Source organism: Seriola dumerili, unplaced genomic scaffold (assembly GCF_002260705.1).
Source record: "Seriola dumerili isolate Sdu_G_001 unplaced genomic scaffold, Sdu_1.0 BDQW01000002.1, whole genome shotgun sequence".
Classification (NCBI taxonomy): Eukaryota; Metazoa; Chordata; class Actinopteri; order Carangiformes; family Carangidae; genus Seriola; species Seriola dumerili.
The window spans coordinates 5,482,936-5,502,291 of record NW_019174257.1 but is presented as its reverse complement, the minus strand read 5'-3'; the positions used below and the strand labels follow the sequence as shown (position 1 = coordinate 5,502,291).

The 19,356-nt window shown below is 41.1% G+C and overlaps 1 protein-coding gene across 1 annotated transcript in view; it reads left to right on the top strand.

Moving 5' to 3' along the window:
- LOC111234847 (receptor-type tyrosine-protein phosphatase S-like) overlaps window positions 1-19,356 on the top strand; it is a 132,016-nt gene that overhangs the window by 55,424 nt on the left and 57,236 nt on the right. Inside the window, exons 7-12 of the mRNA XM_022763078.1 lie at window positions 1,312-1,422; window positions 3,810-3,821; window positions 11,962-12,231; window positions 12,458-13,039; window positions 13,864-14,000; window positions 14,147-14,291. Coding sequence (XP_022618799.1) covers window positions 1,312-1,422; window positions 3,810-3,821; window positions 11,962-12,231; window positions 12,458-13,039; window positions 13,864-14,000; window positions 14,147-14,291 — 1,257 coding nt within the window. The remainder of the gene's footprint in view (window positions 1-1,311; window positions 1,423-3,809; window positions 3,822-11,961; window positions 12,232-12,457; window positions 13,040-13,863; window positions 14,001-14,146; window positions 14,292-19,356) is intronic.

The following is a 19,356-nucleotide window of genomic DNA, read 5'->3' as shown; positions in this document are numbered from 1 at the left end:
ATCTTTATAATTAAGCAGGATCGATAGTCTCATTTGTGCAACAGCTGAAAAGCGTTATTAGACCAATGTTCCAGAATAGTAGCCTTGTACAACATTGTGTTCACTCCGCTTGCTTGATGTGATGGAGTAGGTTATGGTATATTACAAAGCATCCTGGGCAACGGCTGGCGTATTGATGCTTCCTGGCTAAATGCTAACGAGCGATGGTGCTGTGTTTGTCAGGGAGGCCTGGGCTGCAATCTGTCTGCTGAGCCAGCCAGAAGCCCTAATGATATCATCAGGAAGTGCCGTCAACAGCGCTCTAACGAGGAATGATCTGACGCCCGTTGTTTCACCTCCCTCCTCCATCCCCCACGCCCCTTCTCCGACGCTGTTGCCAAGCATTTAGGTTGAGTTTATTTGCATGTATAGGAGATAAAATCTGAGGCAAGTGATAAGAAATACAGTCTGTTTGAAACACATAAGCCCTAAAGGGTTTGTATAAAACAGAATAACCTTAAAAAAATGAGTGAATTTACATCAGATCCTAGCAGACCGGAGAAAAGCAATTAAAAGAAAATACACGAGTAACAACTGAAAGAGAACACAAATGACCCGTTCCAATCACAATGGAAGCCATACTATTAACTAATATGGTCATATGTTTACACGATATAATGTAAGGATAAGATGACTCCCGATTGTGATAAGAAGTTCTTTCGCACAGTTTGAAATTCTTCTACTGCATTATGCACCATGCCAGTGTTCATTTGGACATGAACTATATGTAAGGATAGTTTCACATGACCCCCCCCCCCCAGCACACACAGTCTCTCCCTTTGTGAGTGCTATGCAAAGGAGAATTTGTTAATCTCACTCAGTTTACAGGACCATCTCAACACCCTTCTCCATTACCTTTCATCACATTTACATCCTTTCTTTGTCCTTATTGCAGTTTTTGGGGGTTTTTTTTGCATGTGTTTCATACACCAACATGACTACAAATTTAGTGCGACTGGTTCAGTCCACATTTTTATTTATTTAATACCTCCTCTTTTTATCTGTGTATGGCTGAGGCTGGAGAGAAACCCAGTTTGTCATGGTAATATGCATTAGCACTGCAGAGAGAAACAGTTCTTGACGAAATGGTCTTGAGAAATTCAAGATACCCTCTATTAAGAAGATTGTCTGACTCCTTCATGCACTGTCACTGACAGGTTGACTAATCATTTCCTCCCTGCTTTCTCTCTCTCTCTCTCTCTCTTTTCTCTTCTCTTTTTCTCTCCCTCCCTCCTCCCTTTTTTGTCTTTGTTGGATCTTGTCATTTCCCAGGTGCCTTGCAGATCGAGAACAGCGAGGAGACAGACCAGGGGAAGTACGAGTGCGTGGCGATTAATGTGGAAGGCGTGCGCTACTCGTCCCCTGCTAACCTTTATGTGCGAGGTAGGGAGCAACCCGGCCCCAGAGCCAGGCCAGAAAAAAAAAAAAAAAAATGAAAACATCCACCCATTCTAACTAAAATGCACAGTGCAGCTCAGCTTTAAGTGGCATTACTGTTGAGCTTAACAAATGATAATTGCTTCCATTCTAGCCCAGCTGTATATGCACAAAATGTATTTTGCAAAATAGTGTTACCCGAGTAATATAAATCTTTAAACATTGATAGTATTGCCTGCCCATAAATGTAATTTCATATGCACTGAAACTTCCAAATGTCAAAACTATAATTGACCTACTAATGTTCTTCTCTGTTATGATGTTATGCTCCATTTTGTCTTTCAATGCCCTCCCCTACTCACTCGGAAGGAAATGTGTAGCACAACAAGCCGTATGTCTTTATCGGTTGTAAGACGCCTTTTACCTGTAATTGTTTGCCCGATAAAATGTTTCCCCCTTCGTCAAACTTATGGAACCCAAAAAGAGTCGGGAGGGACTTCTTTTTGATTAGTTCTTTTCAGGTACAGGAGCACAACGGTAAGTCTTGATTTTGATTGGGTGGCGAGGTATTAATGCCCACCAATCAAAATCTCAACCCCTTAGCCTTCTCCAGATTTGGGGGTTTAAAAAAGGTTTTCCTTGTGGGGAATTAATAAGAAATGACTGTTAACACAGTCAGCTGTTCTGTCTCACATAAAAAATACTCTGTCGCATTGATTATAAATAGCATACTTCCTCTACTTTTCTTTATGGTGTTCTGGAGCATAAATCCATAGTATTCCCCTGTTTCTGCTTTGGGGTATTATCTTTAAAGCCCCTTACAGTCAGTAGTAATTTTGGCTGGCATGTTCCAGCAAAGTGGAGATATGAAAAACAATCAGTCACAGAGAATGCTGAGTTTCATAGGAAACAGGCAATGAAGACAAAAGCCTACCCTCTACCACTAATGTTAAATGGCAATGAATCCCAGTTGAGGGAGCTTTAATAAATTGAAGCAGATGCATTTTTGACATGTATTATTTATATTGTGCATATTAAATAAAGATGCCTCGGTATCTACTCAGTTTGTTCCCTCTGCTGTGTACCAAATAACTTTGTTCCCAATAAATAATTCACTACTCTGACATTATAAAATGGGTCAGGGAGCTGCTTTTTCATTATTATTGTTATTATCATACGCTGTGAAGTAGCAGCATAGGGAAGAAAAATTCAACTGTGAGGAGCAGACGGTAAAAAATAGTTCATCAAGATTAGTGTGTCTTCTTGCCAGCATTCATCCTGGAGGCTCATGCTGTCTCCACTGTGATGCAGTAACACTTAATGTCAAGTAGCTCTCCACCTTGCTCATGTACAGCATGGTAGAAATTAAAGGGTACATGTAAATTGCAATCAAGTGCTCTACAGGAATCATTAAATAGCTATACTGGGAACACTATGTTGACACAGCACTGGGATACGAATAGTTTCTTTGGTCAAAAACACACAGCAAATACCCTGATATCATTTCCAACAATTCATGCAATCTCCATGAACACTGGCTCCATCAGCATGCTTTTAAACAGGGTACACAAGGGTCATAATTACTCAGGTACTTTCACACTATGTAACACACTTGTTATGCCTTGATGGTGTCAACCTTTGTCTGTTTTCAGTTAACTTTTGTCAATCAATTCTGATACTTGATGTTGACTATGTTTTGTTCACAAAGCGAAATGCACTTGAGATTAGCAGCTGTGGTAGGGATCGCCTTTCAGAGAAAAAAAACCAAAAGAAAACAAGAGTCCTAAATTGTATATAAATTGGGCATACTTTACCAGGGCAAATTAAGACAACTACCCAAACAGAAACCATAATGACAGTGTTCCTGATTGGCTTCTAACAACATTTACTGTAACTGTCTTGAACTGCAGCTGCTAATTTCAGCCCAAACTGTGTCTTTTTTTATTTTCTATCTCTCATTAGTTTTTCTTTATTTTCTCTTTATTTGGTTTCCTTCTCTAACAAAAGCAAATACAGCCACCACAGGAGCCTGTCCTTGTGGCTATAAGGAGCTTGTGAAATTATGAATTATGAGTATGGTACGCTTGATTTGACTCCAGTGGCGCCTCACTATATTTTTCTTACCAGGCGACAGTGCGGCCACTGGGGTGAATCTGATTGTTTTGGTTCAAAGTTTATTTAAGGGAGGGGGGGGCAGGCAAGTGTACTTTCAAGACGGGTGTCACTGATAGCAGGGACAAGGGAAAAGGAGGAAAAAAAAAGATTAAAGAAAAGGGAAATGTAGCTGCAGCTAAACACCTTGAGGTGGCTTTTTTTACTCTCTCTGTGTTTCCCCTATTTTTCTCTTCTCCTCATGTCATTGTGTTCTGCATCAACCCCTTTACATCCCTCAGAGCTTCGAGAAGGTTGGTGTGTTTTTTCTTTTTTACTTTTTTTAACCCACATTTGAAAAAAAAAATTCAACATGTTGAAAAATTTTAGCTGTATTTGCCTATTACAGAGCTCGATTCATTACAAATTTGAACAAATACTAATCAGTTAATCCAAACTGCTAAATGATTATGAAAAGAATTTTTTCTTTATTTCCAAGGAAGAAATGATGAAAGCAAACCCGAGTAGCTCGGGTCTTGTTAATTTACTTTTATGTTTGCATTGTGGGGCCTTTTCTCGTTTTGCATCCTTTGGTATTGCTTCTGCACCTAAAAGCTTTCTTGCACGTGTTGTCATGGAAACCCAGCACGTTGAAATAACAGGACTTGTTGCATGATGGGAGAATGTAACTGCGCTTGCATGCCTGTACAGAATCCCTTTGGCCATGATGGTATTTTTCTTTCTGCATACCCTGTGTTTTGTTCAATTGATTCCTTCTCTTTCCTTGGTTTCTCTACAAGTGTTTCCCCTGATACACCCCTTTTTTGGCTTTCCTTTATTTAGTTTTTTTTTTTTGTGTTGTGATTGGTATAGTGTTTGTGTGTTTTCCTTTTGTTTCAGTTCTTTTCCTGACCTTACTTTACTATTTAAAGAAAAAAAAAATGTTTGTCTTTTTGTGGTTCATTTGTTTGTGAGATTTGTGTTTCTTTTTCAAAATGATGCTGCTCTGCTTCTTGAGTCTCGGAGTGCAAATGCAAATGCCGAATGAAATAATAAGTGTGTATACAGCCAGTGTTCCTGTCATCTTGTGTATAGCGATCCATTACTGAAAAAATTAGACCTGATTGGACCTGATTGGGTTCCATGGTGATTCAGGCAGCCATTAAGGGATGCCATTTACAGTCGTGTGGATCAATAACAATATAATGACTTCAACATCACATTTGCTGTTGCTTAGCGGGTGCTCAAAGATACTTTTATTTTCAAATGGCGGCAGCTAGATGTGATTGGTTTTGTTGAGTGACTGCTGTTTGTGTTCCCTCGCAGTCATGACATTCAATCAAATTATAATTTATTATTCAAAAGCTCCCCTTCCCTTGTACACACACACACACACACACACACACACACACACACACACACACCCAGGCATTCATAGAATAGAATTGATTTTCAGGTTGACGTGACTAAAGTAATGAAGATTCTCAAACTGGACTACAATTAGCTTTTTTTTTTTTTTTTGTAGCGTTCTTGCTGTAATCTTACAACAATAATGAGAAGAAAGTGCTAAATGAAATGGAGATCAATGCAAGCAGCACTGATTTATGTTTTAGCCGGCTTTGTACCAACCTCCCGTTATCTCTTAAGATGTTTCACTTAAATGTAAGCATCAGCGTGTGAGGCAGGTTTCCCAAGACATTTTCAGCTGAATCATATCTATATTGAATCTCATGTCGCCGGCTGCAGTGAACTTGCCTGTACGTTTTATAGCCCGACCAGTCTCATGGAAGGAGCCACGGGTTTTGGCGAGAGGTATTAGATGTGGCTCAACAAGTCTGGGTAGATCAGACATGTCATTCTTTCAGGCAGAAGAGATTACACACTTTCTCCCTATCACTCCTCTGTGAGTGTGGTAGTTTTTGTATGCGTGGCTGTCAGAGTGTGCTGATCTCCATGGGATTAGGCTTATCTCTGTAAAGTATCTGAAAGTCATATTGAAAATGACTACTTCTCCAAAAAATAAATTAGCAATTTTTGTGTTTTCAGAACCTTTATTCATCTATAGGAGCACATATGTTTTACCTCAGCAACACCCAGCACGAAATTTACTTCTGGAATCTCTCTATTTTAACCAAGTCTCACGTTTAGAGTCCATGCATATCGTGCCCGAAGGCACCTTTACAGTTAATATTTACTTATCGAATATACACTAGTCAACAAGAGGCTTTTTGTTGAGCCGTTTTGCTTGTTTCCATGAGCCACACTAAGCCCCAAAATATTAGCAAGACAAACCCCCTCGAAAATATTCAGTGCGAGCCAACTTTTCCTTTGAGAAGATGTAGAATATAGTTAATTTATTTTTGGCCCAATCCTACTACATCCATGCCATTTTCTTTGCACCACGGCAAAAATTTCACCAAGGCAAGTCATTACTCAAATATATATAATCATCCCTTCTGATCTCGCATTTATTCCCGATGCAAATTTGCTTCCCAACTCCAACAATGCACCAATTGGCTGTCAAAAGACTTTCTATCTGTACTCATAACTGCAGAGTTTGCAAAAATCAGTACTCAGTCTTGTCGCTGCTGCACTCCATAAAATCGTGTCCACAAAGTATGGCGCAATCCAACTGAAAGAAACAACATAATGAAAACCTGACAATATCTACATTCGGCCTTTATATCTAATTCTGAGTCCTATGAATAACACTGATGCAGAAAGACTGCGCTGTTATGTACGCATGTGCCTGTTTGGCCTTCTACAATGGTATCTGCCTGATTTTGAATGTGCTTGCATGTCCTGCTATGCATTTGTGTGTAACGTTGGGAAAGAAAGCTAGATTACACCTTATGTTCTCACTGGCCAAAGCAAAATCCTGCCATCTCTATTAGATGTTTGTCTCAAGGAGTCCTGAAGTTAATAGCCACCCGTCAAAAGAAAAATTACCTTGTATCAGAATTACGCTTATTTTTCATACAAAACCAAAGTTTCATTACCTCTTATTCTAATGCAAATACATGAATACACTCCCTTTCCCAATCCGACTGATATTATTCACTGAAGGGATCACCACAGTGAGGGGACATACTTGCATTATCATTTGGCTGCTTTTCGTCTACCTGTAAAACAATGCAAAAAAAGTGATACACTCTGAAATCCCTTCAATTCACTGCTTGCTATTATTAGACACCCCTGCCATTATCCCTGTCAGTTTCCTTTAGGTAATAATTTCCATTTTGATGAGCCACCCATAGTGACTGTTTAGCACTGGCGCAGCCAAGGTATGTTAATACAGGCCAACCCCTACAGCTTATATGTAAATGCCGTAGGCCTCACCCAGCAAGTGTGACTAAAGGATCTCCATACTGCGCCTGTGTCCTCAGGCAGCAAGAGGGTGTAATCTCAGCTTCAAGGTGACACTAAAGGCTGCACATTATTTTGGCTTCCCCCTTCATTTTGGGGCAGCAAAAACTGCCTCACCAAAATGGCCGATAATGTCCACCTTCTGACCTCTGTTTTTTGGCATAAATCCCTCCACAACACCGCCCACTATTAGCGTTAGTGCAGTACTCTGGCGTTCTATCTCGACTGCTTTTCACCTCGTCCACTGTAAGGCTTCTTGTCTTTCTCTCCACATTGGGGCTTGAAACAAGATTACATGTTGTTAGTAGTCCAAATGAAAGGTATATGTTTGTTTTATTTTCTCTCAATTCCAAATGGGCCGGCTGGGCTCCTGGTCTCTGTGAATGAGGAGCCTGTCCATGCAATTGGGATTCTTTATTTTCTTTCACTGGCACTACATTTTAATGGTAGGATAAGAGAGGGTGCCACACACACACACACAAACACACACCCACGCACATACTCAGCTTGTGAGAGCTTACTGAACCATTGGCATGACAGAGTTACACAGTCCACTTGAAGAGTCATATCATACAGGCCCATGTCTACGTAATGATAGTGCGGCTTATTTGCATGTCACACTCACATTTAGTTAATGTTGTCCCCTAAAGTGTCTTCTGGCTTTTAAGACTCTCCCAGGATATAGTGTAATGTTCTGTAGTAACTGACCTTGAGCTCTTCTGTTGTAACCAAAGACCAAATTTACTTATGTGTCAGACACAGGGTGCATGCTGTTGACAGGTAGACTCTCCCATGGCTTTGCAGTGTCCTTGTTTTTCCAAATTTTAGTTTGATTACCCTATCATTCAATACTTAGTGCCCCAGTACTGTGAAGCCTTTAAGCAAGGAAGTTCTTGTGTATTGGCTCAGTGATTTGCATATTTCAGAGTTCACTGGCCAGCCACAGCCGAAAGTTACCAACATTTGGCACGTGGCTGGTCTTAGTCTCCACATTGCCCTGACAGTGTAGCTATTCAAAGGTGAACAGAGACATCTTCCTGTGGGGAAACCTCATTCACTCAGCCACTACAGCTCCCGGTCCATTGGCTGACCTGAGCCCCAGGGAGAGAATAGCACCACCAGACACACTTTGATTGAACGTTTCCCCCTAAAAGACAGGCCCTGTTCGCCCTATTCAGTTTTCACCATTCTTTTGGATTGGAGGCAAAATTCAAGCAGAGACAAATCATAGCTGAAAAACATCTAATAGTATTGATGCATACCTCTTTGTTGAACACAGCTGCACCCTGGTACTGTCTATGCTGTTTGGACTTAGTTCTTTTTGTGGATTTGTTCAGTTTGATTTGTTTCCTTTCGTTTGATTTTGTGCGTGTGTGTGTCCGGAACAATGCTATATTTGGGAATGAATGGCATGCTTGGATGGGCTTGGGTGACATTTTTGGATTGTATTGGTTCTCTGGTGTCTGCCCAAGTGGATGGGGGCGCACCTGTATATGTCACTCATGCCATAGCCACACCCATGCATGTCCGTGTGAGGAATGGGCTGCCCTTTCACCTTTGTTGTTTAGTGAGACATTTTTTGACAAATTAGAAAGCAGAGATACATTTTCTCTCCCGATATAATGGGATTTTTCCTTTTTTCCCAATTCAACATGTTTTTTTTGAGACTATCTCCCATTTGGACTTCATGACGATGCAATAATAATAAACTGTCATGATGACGCGAAGCATGATAGCTCAGCCAAAACGTCATGCATCCCGTTGTTTTATTCACTTTTTCTTACAGTCAGGTCAGGACAGAAAAAGTTATTATTCTTTGATAAGTTTCCCAACAAATCTATTCAAAAGAGCCATTTCTGCTTCTAACAGAGACATTTTTGTGAGATTGTTATCTATGGAAATTTGACATTTTTAACGACTTTAAATTTGCTATTGACCATTTGTCATGGTACGTTTTCAGTGTGTACTTTTGTGTACCACAAAGGAGCATTTCTTCAAAGGTCAGCAATGAACTTTTTGCCCTCAAGGTCAGGTCAAGTCTTGCCCAAGGTAGAAACATAATTGACATTAACAGGGAATTACAGGACTGAGAGGATACATGTAGAATAGCTCAGAGGAGGAAAAACCAAAGGCCTGACTTTGGCTTCAGAGGGTCTCCATCTGGGTTTTATTCAACATATAACTGTAATTGATTATGAGTGTTTCATTAAATCTTGTTACATATAAAACAAATTGCATTGTTTTCTATGGCTGGATGTGAAATTGTTATTCAAAGCCAGGAAGAGTAGATGTGTTTGGACGTTGCACATAGAGCTAGAAAGTGCTACAAAGCTTTGCCCCTATGAACCACATGTCAGTGCAGTGTATGTACATTTTTATAACCATTTCAGTGTTCAAGTCAGCTCTCAGATAAAAAACCACTCAGAGTGTGTGTAGGTGATATCTGTGCCCTTAGTTTGTTTGCAAACTGTCCCATGCAACGATCATATGAATCCCATTTGGATCGACACGGTGTATTTTGGAATGCTACCTATCCTTGATGCCCCTCCCAGTCTCCTCTCCCTAGAATCTCCCCCTCAGTCCCCACCCACCCCATCCCCCACACACACACACGTCACATCCGCCCAACCCAAGACTTCCTAAGTTACATTTGCACTGAGGTGCACTGAGGTGTTAAAGGCGGGGAGGAGGGGACGTGTAGTTGATTCTTGATTTTAAGCCCCAGTGTGTGAGACCTCCAAACCCACTTTGAGCCATGGTCTTTTTTTTCTTTTTTTTTTTTCTTTTTTTGATTTATTTTGTTTTGTTTGAATTTAGAATCCCAGTCTCCTTATTCTATCCCCCACTTATGCCCTCCTCCTCCTCCTTCCCTTTCTCCGACAACCCAAACCCCTCCCCCTTACCCTTTGCGTACTGTACAGTATGTCTGCGTACCCATCCGTCACTGTCTGTCTGCTCGTCTCCCTCTGTCTGTCTTCCTGTCTGCTGTCTTGCTGCTTGAGTCTGTTTTGTTCTGCCTTGTGTCTTGTCTCTCGTCCCTGTCTTTCCTGTCTTGTCTATCTGTCTGTCTCTAAGTCATCTCTTCCATTTAGTTCATCCCTTTTTACTTCTACATCTGCAGTACTTTCCTTGTCTCTCTTTGACCTTCTTTGCATCCCAACAAACATTTTGATGTTGAATAAATGAAGACAGACACTGTGGTTTGCTTCGGTGTTGAAGAGCTGTTTGAAGCTGAGCCGTTGAGCTGTTAGAGAGACACATGAAGTTTATAGACCTCTGTAGAAGTCCATAGCTGTTGCCTGTATCTTTTATGTGCATTCAAAACCTAAATATGTTTTTGATTGTAGTCCAAAGTAAGTTTAAAGCTTGGATTAGGCTTTCAAGTAAATACTAATGTCGCTCACCTCAGATTTACATAGATATACAGACATATATATAGACATACATAAAACCCCATACTATAGAACAGTCTTGCATGTCACTATCTGTCAAGTGCTTGCTGGGATGCCTCTCATGAACACACAATGTTTTTGCTAACTCATACTCTTCCACTCTCTAACTCTTACATACTGTACACACGCACACTCATGCCTATACCAACGCAAAAAAAGAATATATACGTCTATGTATATACACATACACACACATGCAAGTACACAGTACCTTCCACGCCCTTCCTCTGCGTCTCAGACTCATTATCAACCTCCCTCCACTCAAATTTCAACTCCTATCCATGAGTTTTGAGGTCCTCCCTGTCTCCCTCTCTTTGCTGTCATTCTGCCCTTATTCATCTACCTCTCTCTTTCCCTTTCCCTCTGTCTCTCTTTCTTGTTCTCTGGATTTCTACTCCCTGTTGATCCAGTTCTGTTTCTTGACTCCAACACTCTGTGATACTAGACTCTCCAGCTACAACTACTACAGTTCTTTTTCTATGTATTTCTAGGCACATACCTTGTTCCTCAATACTTATTTTGTGTTAACTGGGACTGCGATGTGACAATGTGCCACCATCACATTTTGTCACATTAGCTGAAGAAAAACAAAGTTTACACAGCATTGAAGCGGGTTACCCCCCCTTTACCCTCCTCCAACCTTCCCCTCTCTTCTTCTTCCTCTGTCACTCTTTGCTCCTCTTTTCCCTTTCTTTCTATCCTTTCCTCAGATGCTCTATCCTCAATCTTGTATTTCTTCTTTCCTCTCCAATCGTCTTTTGTCTGGGCATGCTAGCGACCCTTCAGTTATATTCCTCTATGCATTTTATCTCAATTTTTATATCTGATTTTGTTATCATTTACTCCTTAATTTACCTCGGTCTATTTATGCATGCTGTCTGTGAAACTGATAGCTGCATCTATCAATGGAACCGTGTCAGATCTTAATAAGGCTTTGTCCAGTGGATCTACCCTAAACCACAAAAATCTGATTAAAGTTTCTCATCTTTAAGATATCTAGGTAGTAGAGACAGGTGTCAAGTGCAAACTTGCGCTAGAAAGTGTTTAGAGACCTTGTAGAGATGGTCAATTGCCCCGTAACCCTACACTTCCTGTGCTGTGGGAGAAGCCTGTAATGGCCTACTTCCTGTTTGGCATGTGTGCCGGAGAGGACAGGAAGTTCCAGGTTGCCACCTTGGCCTTATGTGATAGCATTATCACATAGCCTTTACTACACACCTTCGTAGTTGGTGATCAGGTTATGCCATAGTTGTATATATGTCAGCAGTTCAGTTCCAAAGATGAGAAACTCGTAATAGATTTTTGTGTCTTTAATTGTGCTGTGATGGGTCAAATATTGGTCAATGGAACCTTGTTGCTATGAATCGTTGCTTTATTGTTAATCTATATTGTTGTTGAAGCAGTTCTGCTAGTTTAGTTCCTTCTCATTATTTGTATATTTTTTATGTTTTGAAAAGTCTACTTTTTTATTTTGTATTTTAGTTCACATTTACCATGTTGAACCTTTTGTGTTAAGTATTATCCTTGAGAAGGGTCCATTTTCATCGGCCTCTCTTGTTACCTTCTCTCTTTCTCTTTTTTTTGACTCCCTTGCCCTCTTTTGTCATCCTCTCCCCTTCCTCATGCCTTCTCCCAGTCCGGCGGGTGCCTCCTCGCTTCTCCATCCCACCAGCGAGTCAGGAAATTATGCCCGGTGGCAGTGTGAACATTACGTGTGTGGCAGTGGGATCGCCCATGCCTTACGTGAAGTGGATGCTGAATTCAGAGGACTTGACACCAGAGGATGAGATGCCCGTGGGCAGGAACGTTCTCGAACTGAGCAGCGTCCGTGAGTCAGCCAACTACACCTGCGTGGCCATGAGCAGCCTTGGCATCATTGAAGCTGTGGCGCAGATCACTGTCAAATGTAAGAGATGACTGTGCATGTGAAGAAGAGTACTTATGAAGAGATAAGCATCAGTTCAGTTTTCAATGTACAGAAAACTACAATCCTGATTTGTATTGCTGAAATGATCTCGGGGCATTGTGAAGACATTTCCAAGCTTTCCCTTTTTGCTAGAAAATTCTTCAGTCAGTCACTGTTATGCTAAATGATTTCCACTTCTTTGCTCCCTCTTTTGTCACCTTAACAGCTCTCCCCAAGCCTCCAGGTACGCCTGTGGTTACTGAAACCACTGCCACCAGTGTGACCATCACATGGGACTCAGGCAACCCAGAGCCTGTGACTTACTATATCATCCAGTACAGGGCCAAGTCCCCAGACAGCAAGTATGAGACAGTGGATGACATCACCACTACACGTTACAGCATTGGTGGCCTCTACCCCAACACAGAGTATGAAATCCGTGTCTCAGCCGTCAACACAATCGGTCAGGGTCCTCCCAGTGAGCCAGTAGAAACCCGGACTGGAGAACAAGCCCCTGCCAGTCCACCGCGAAACATTCAGGCCCAGATTATTTCCCAAAACACCATGATGGTGCGCTGGGAAGAGCCAGAGGAGCCCAATGGGCAGATCAAGGGATACCGTGTTTATTACACCATGGACGACTCCCAGCCCATGAGCCTCTGGCAGATTCATAATGTCCAGGACAGCATCATCACTACTATCCAGAGCCTGGTTCCCCAAGAGACATACACAATCAAAGTCCTAGCATTCACCTCTGTAGGGGACGGACCATTCTCCGAGCCCATCCACGTCAAAGTGCTGCAAGGAGGTAAGCATAATGAAAACAGTTTTTGTCAACTTGGCAACTGGTGTTAAAACTTTGAAATATCCTTCTCTTCCCCAGATGTTATTGAAGTTCATGCCTGGCGGTTTTTCATACAACAGGCACATGTGTAATGTTCAAATATTGTTGAATCCGAGTTGTTGAGTTAATTTAAAATAGCTTATAAAGAAATTCAGAGAGTGCTGCATCTGTTATCCAGCCTTCTGTGAAAGGAGACTTTCTCAGCAATTGAAGAACATCTTCGGCTGTTTTGTGCATCAGCAGCACATTTTCTGAAACTTTAAACGGAATGTGTCTGCTGCCAAAGAGACAAGTTTTCACTCCCGCTGTGCAAAGTTCTCCCGCACATCTGCAGACTCTGCAAATGATGACAAAGGTCTGTTCATGGCAGTCTGAAAAAAATTTGAGAAACCAACCAACATCTGAGAACTCACCAGGATCACATTCATGGCTGTGCAAAATCTCTCTATCCATGCCAGTGCAGGGCAGAACATCCAACAACAACAAATCACAACTGTACTTTGCATTGTCACCGGGGCACAAACCTTTTGTACTTCACTGTAATCTCTCCCTCTATATTTCATTGAATCCTCGTCATTTTGTGCTAAGTCGCTTTATGCTCATCATGTTACTGTGCTTTTATTAAGAAATCACTGAATAAGAAAAAGAATTTAATTGACCCGTTCTTAACAATTTCCTTCCTTTGGTAATTGGACAGTACCACTCCCTCGTGTATAATACTAATTTCCATGTCTTTACTAATTTCCAGTTTCATATCCTGCAACAATGTCCTCTGCTGTGTCCTTTAGTTCCAGGTCAACCATCCAAATTCCAGGTTGGTGCTGTGTCTGACACAAGCATTGAACTGACCTGGGAACCTGCCTATGAAAAGGAAGGAATTATAAATTATGAACTTCGCTACTCAGAGGGCAGTTTTGGCACCCCGGTAAGAATTTTAGTCTTACATTTTGAAATATCATCGCCTTTTGCACTGAGAGGTGTACATCATCTCTTAGCGATTCAATAATGAATTCATTATATGTGCAACCATTTTAAACCAGACTTGTCAATAACTTTTGTCTCCGTCAACAGATGAAGAAAACATTTGGACCCGCATCTTCATATGTTGTGGAAGGGCTCCGCCCAAACACAGAGTACCACTTCTCCCTGGCAGCCATTTCAATCAAAGGCATCGGAGCCTTCACAAATGACATATCGCAGAAGACCTTGCAAGCTAGTATGTAACCCTTTATTCAGTCTCCTCTCATGTCTTCTTTGTGGGTAGGCTAACTAAGTGATTTTCCTCAGGAAAGCAGTTAAAAGATTTTATGCCTCTGTGGACCTTCACTAAAGTGAATTCTAATGAGGTTGTGTGTGTTTTTTTTTTTTTCCTTCTGACTGGAGCTTGTAAACTTTCTTTTCTCTGCTGCGTCATCACCTTTGAACTGCGCCTGTGTTTCTGTCAGGCAAAATCAGGGTTCCAAGCTGTTTCAGAAAAGATGACCTACGTAACAAACTGACTTAACTGATGTGTTGTTTAATTCTTGCCTAAACACATGGTTTAATATTTTTGCATTTGACCTTAACTTTGTTAACCTTAATGTAACAATAAGACAATGATACTTTATATGTTAGGCATAGTGAACTGATTGTTTTGTGGACAGTTGGAGGTTGAAATTGAGCCACATATGGCTTTACAACCTTTTCATTTTATCTGATATTATTTTATTTTCTAACTTGGCTCTGGTGCCAAATATGTATGAGTGTACCCGGCACTGTCAAACAAATCAAGTCTATGTGGACTGACAATTTTGGCAGATTCTTTATTTCCCTTTCACTTTTGTTCATATTTGCTTTTCCTTTGTCAACAGCAAGTGCACTTTCTTCCACGTGACAGAGACACAAAAAATGTCAGTTCTCCCACCACCAAGGCTCTCATATGAACTGTATTCAGAATGGGGATGGGGGGATTTGAATTTGATTTTAGTCATCAAAGAAAAAAAGAAAAAAAACCCTATCAGCAGTCACCAACAGTACTCACATGCCCACCCCTGGAATTTATTCCAGTATATCAGTTCTGCACTGATTATTTTATTTTACAGATGGCAGGAACACAACTGAATTATTTAAACCAGCCTGCTAAAAATAACAGGAGTGATATCATAGCACACAGTAGAGCAAGCTGTAGAGAAAAGAAAATACACACAGCTTATCCAATCAAATATCCAATAGCTGAAGGACTGTTGGGATGACAGGGTATGAAATTCACGTCTTTTGGGTTTACACAGCACACAAAGATTAACAATGGTGTTGTGTATTGATGTTTAATACATTAATGGTAAAGAACCTGGGAAATGTAGCTGGGTTTATGGGATTATGGGTGGATCTGAGCGAGTCATTGCGGATCCTGATGATACAGAATATAGAAAATCCGAGACAAACATACATGCATACATTCACTGTCAGATTGTCTGCCTTTCTTCTTAATGAACTGGCTGTGCTTTGTTAGATTTTGTGAGGTTTCAACCAGAGAAAATTTACTGGGACATAGGAGAGCCATGGCGATGGGAGTAGACCTCTTTTAACACATTTTCTGTTTCTACCAGTGCAACTTGTTGGCTGTACCCCCACATCTGGGCTGTGGGGGCTTTGGAACAACCACTTCACCGTTCTTTTTGTTAGTGCTGGGCAGCAGAGCTACACAGACAGTGCAGAGTCACTGAGGAGAGCGCCAGTTGCATGCGACACTCACTCCTGCCCACTGGGGGTGCTGTTGAGAACCTATCACTGCACCGTTGATCTTTGATCAGTCCAGGCATGAAAATACTTTATGTTCATCCAGCCCCATTTCTGTCTTGGCGTCTCTCAAGTGTCTGTGCACATCTTCACCTGTCGATGTGTGTTTGTGATTTCCTTACCTCTGTTTTTGCATTTGTTCTTGACCGGTAAACCGCAACCGCAAGATTGGATTGGATACACTCCTCTCTCTTCCTCTCTCATCACCCTGTTCCAGCTCTGTTTCTCTCTTCGCCACTTGTTCCCCTGTGCAATGGAACAAAAGCTCTCCTTGGAATGGCTTGACATCACCTTGCTCACTTTGTGTCCTCTTCCTTTTATGTTGAGTCTTTTGGAAAAAAGTTTTGAGTCAGATCTTTTATTTCTTTTTTATTTTCTTATTAATTTATATTACTTTCTGGGTTGTCTGAAAGAATATTGGTTTGACATCACTCCAGATAGTGGCTTGCTGCTATTTCCTTCTTTCTGTTGGGTTCTTTCATGAACCCAAGCCCACCACAGCCACAAGCAACTACAGTGCAGCAGGCAGAGCAACACGTGCAGACTGCGCTGACATACCCTTCCCCGTTGAGCAAATACGGGGGAGAATAAGTTTATCTGATGGCTGTTCTCATATCTCTACTTGAGACAAGGGACTCTTCCTTTGAACTCCCTCATCCATACAATTACAGTGGACAGAAAGGATAACTGCTGCTTCATAATGGTATCTGCTTGCCCGCCATAGAAATTTGATAGTACTGCCCTGGAAATGACTATCAATTTATGTTCGGAGCAGCAATAAACTGTAAATATTGTGTTCCACATAAGTGCTGGTTTCCGTGACAATATTATCAAATATTCTTTGGCTGTCATTTTAAGGTTAACAGCCGTCTTTACCTTTTCAATCCATTCTATTTCTATGGTTTCACCGTAGTTCACCATTGTTCCTGGACTTTCTCAGCCAGTGGTTTTTTTTTAACGCTTTTATCCAGAGTCCCTGCTCAAGCAGGTGTGAGATATATCCATCGGTTTCTCATTGCTGAGGTCAGAAAAATCACAGACTAAGTCAGTCAAAGCAAAAGACTTCCCACAACACAACACAATAAATAACTTGATCTTTTGGATGCTCTGAGGTAAGTGATTGTGTGGTTTAGGGATTCAGTCTGCCATAACCTTTCTAGAAGACCTGTCAGGGATGTCCACATTTTTATCCAATTAACCGCTTTATGCAGTGTTTTTCTTTGAAACACCAACAGAGAATTCGACGCATAGAATAAGCAGTCTTTATACATGACACGGTTAAATATTAAACTGACATGTCTGCAGTTTGGCTGCTCACACAGGTTAGGAATAGCATTTCTATAGGAAAGCATTTCTATGCATCCAAGTCAGCAAGGAACCCTGAAATATATATATATCTATATATATATATAGATATAGATATATATCTATATCTATATATAGATATAGATATAGATATAGATACGTATAGATATATACGCATATATATATATATATATATATACTTCATATTAAGGGCCCTCACAGCTCAGTGTAACATAGACAGTTGAAATTGTACTGTAAGTCTTTAGGGCGAACACAAGTAAAGCTTAGTGTATGTATAAATACTACATAGCCCACACATTAACATGCGAGTGCACAGAAACACAAAGGTCTCTCTTTTAACGGTAGTAAACTGGCGCAATTGTCAGATAAATATCCATTTATATTGCAGTTTTACTCAAATATTCAAAATGTACCACTAGAGTCCTGAGTAGTATACTATCATAATGGGTGTGGCACACACACACACACACACACACACACACACTAAGAAAAGCCCCACTCATATACAATAAAATAGTCTTACATCCTACACTGTACTAAAACGAGTAAACCTGATGTACTAGTTGCTTGATTGAAGTAGCTGCACAGACTCAGAAATACACTGTGGTAAAAAGCAAAAAATAAACACATTTTGCCGATGCCAGTTGGACACTTCTTTCCTAAACAAATTACAGAGCAATGACTGCATACAATTTTAATATTGCTTAATGCACAAGCTCAGCTTTGGGCATTGTTAATGCCATTTTCTACTCGTCGCCCTACAAAACCATTTCAGCCTGCTTCTGAATCCTCTGCAGTTTCTGGCAGACTGAAACCCTTTGCCACTAAGTGAAAAGAAAGACAGACAACATGATTTCCCTGTTTGCTTTGTTGTCATTACTTGTGGTACAAAATGTTTGCAGATTGTTGAAGTTTGTGCTCAGTCCAAGCAGCATTACCAGGGGCTATTGTCATGGGGACCACTCTGTCACAAACTTGTGAAACGTAGCTGCAAAAAAAAAAAATCTCGATATCACTCATTTGCTCCAAGCGTAACTGACGCTAAATAACTTATCAAAGAGCTCTGCAATCACTTTATTGGGTTACCTTGGTCAATATCACAGCAGGCTGAAATAAATACACAAGATGGTACTGGCAAGAGTGGCCCTCATTCAGAAGCAAGGCCCCATGGGGTATGCTGCCACAGTCAGCTCAGGTTGAGAGAGCATTTTTGTGAGATCGTTCAGACGTGGCCGGAGTGGGTCCACAACCCGAGAGCCGGGTGGGTTTCCCAGCATTCCTCTAGCTGTTACCCAGTTGCAAGACACGGTAACAGGACCTAAGATGGACCCTGGGAGTGGGTGTTAGGGGACCGCAGGGCCCCAGAGTGGCAGATAAGAATCCCATTTCATAGCGTCAGAATTAATTTCATGCTTTGCGATGAGCTATGAGCCAGGCCCCTGGATTGTCAGGCTTTGTTACACATTTAGATTATACCTAGAACCTGCCAGTAGCCAGTCAAGTGCTATCTCTCAAATTAAAGTGGCAGATTCTAAATCCTCTGTATTTAGCCAAACAAGCAGTTTAGCCCCCTCCCTCCCCTCCCCCACTTACTGTAATTGCAGGAGGTTTTTAGATATATTGGAATATTTGTGTGAGCCACAGCATGGCCATTTGGCATCAGGGGGGGATTAATTCCATAATGATCTACAAATACGAACATCCTGTCGTTCGAGGGCTGTGGTGAAAATACAATTCAAATGCAGACATGTGCTTTTACTCTGATAGCAAAAGCATTGGCAATCTGTGTCATTTTAAGAGTTGACAACAGGCATTGAGTAATGGCCTGTGTAGCTGAACTGTGAGCGTTAATGTGTGTAATTTATATCCACTGAAGATGTCGCGCTAAAAGCACTTTTAATCTGAGGGTAGTCATAATGATTAGGTATGCCACCAGTACTTGACATTGCAGACTTTGTACCCAGAGCTCCCAGTCATATCACAACAGACTTAAAAGTCAAAGAGAAGGATATGAATGCAGACATGACTAATTATTTGTCAAATAGCATTTAGGAAACTCTTTCAGGGAAGCTTCAAAAGAACCTCAAGTGAAGCATTAGCTGAATTTCTTCTTTTGTGGTTGTATAGTTCTAGTATCCATAATCCTACCACTGGCCTTCATGGGATATGCACTTTATTAA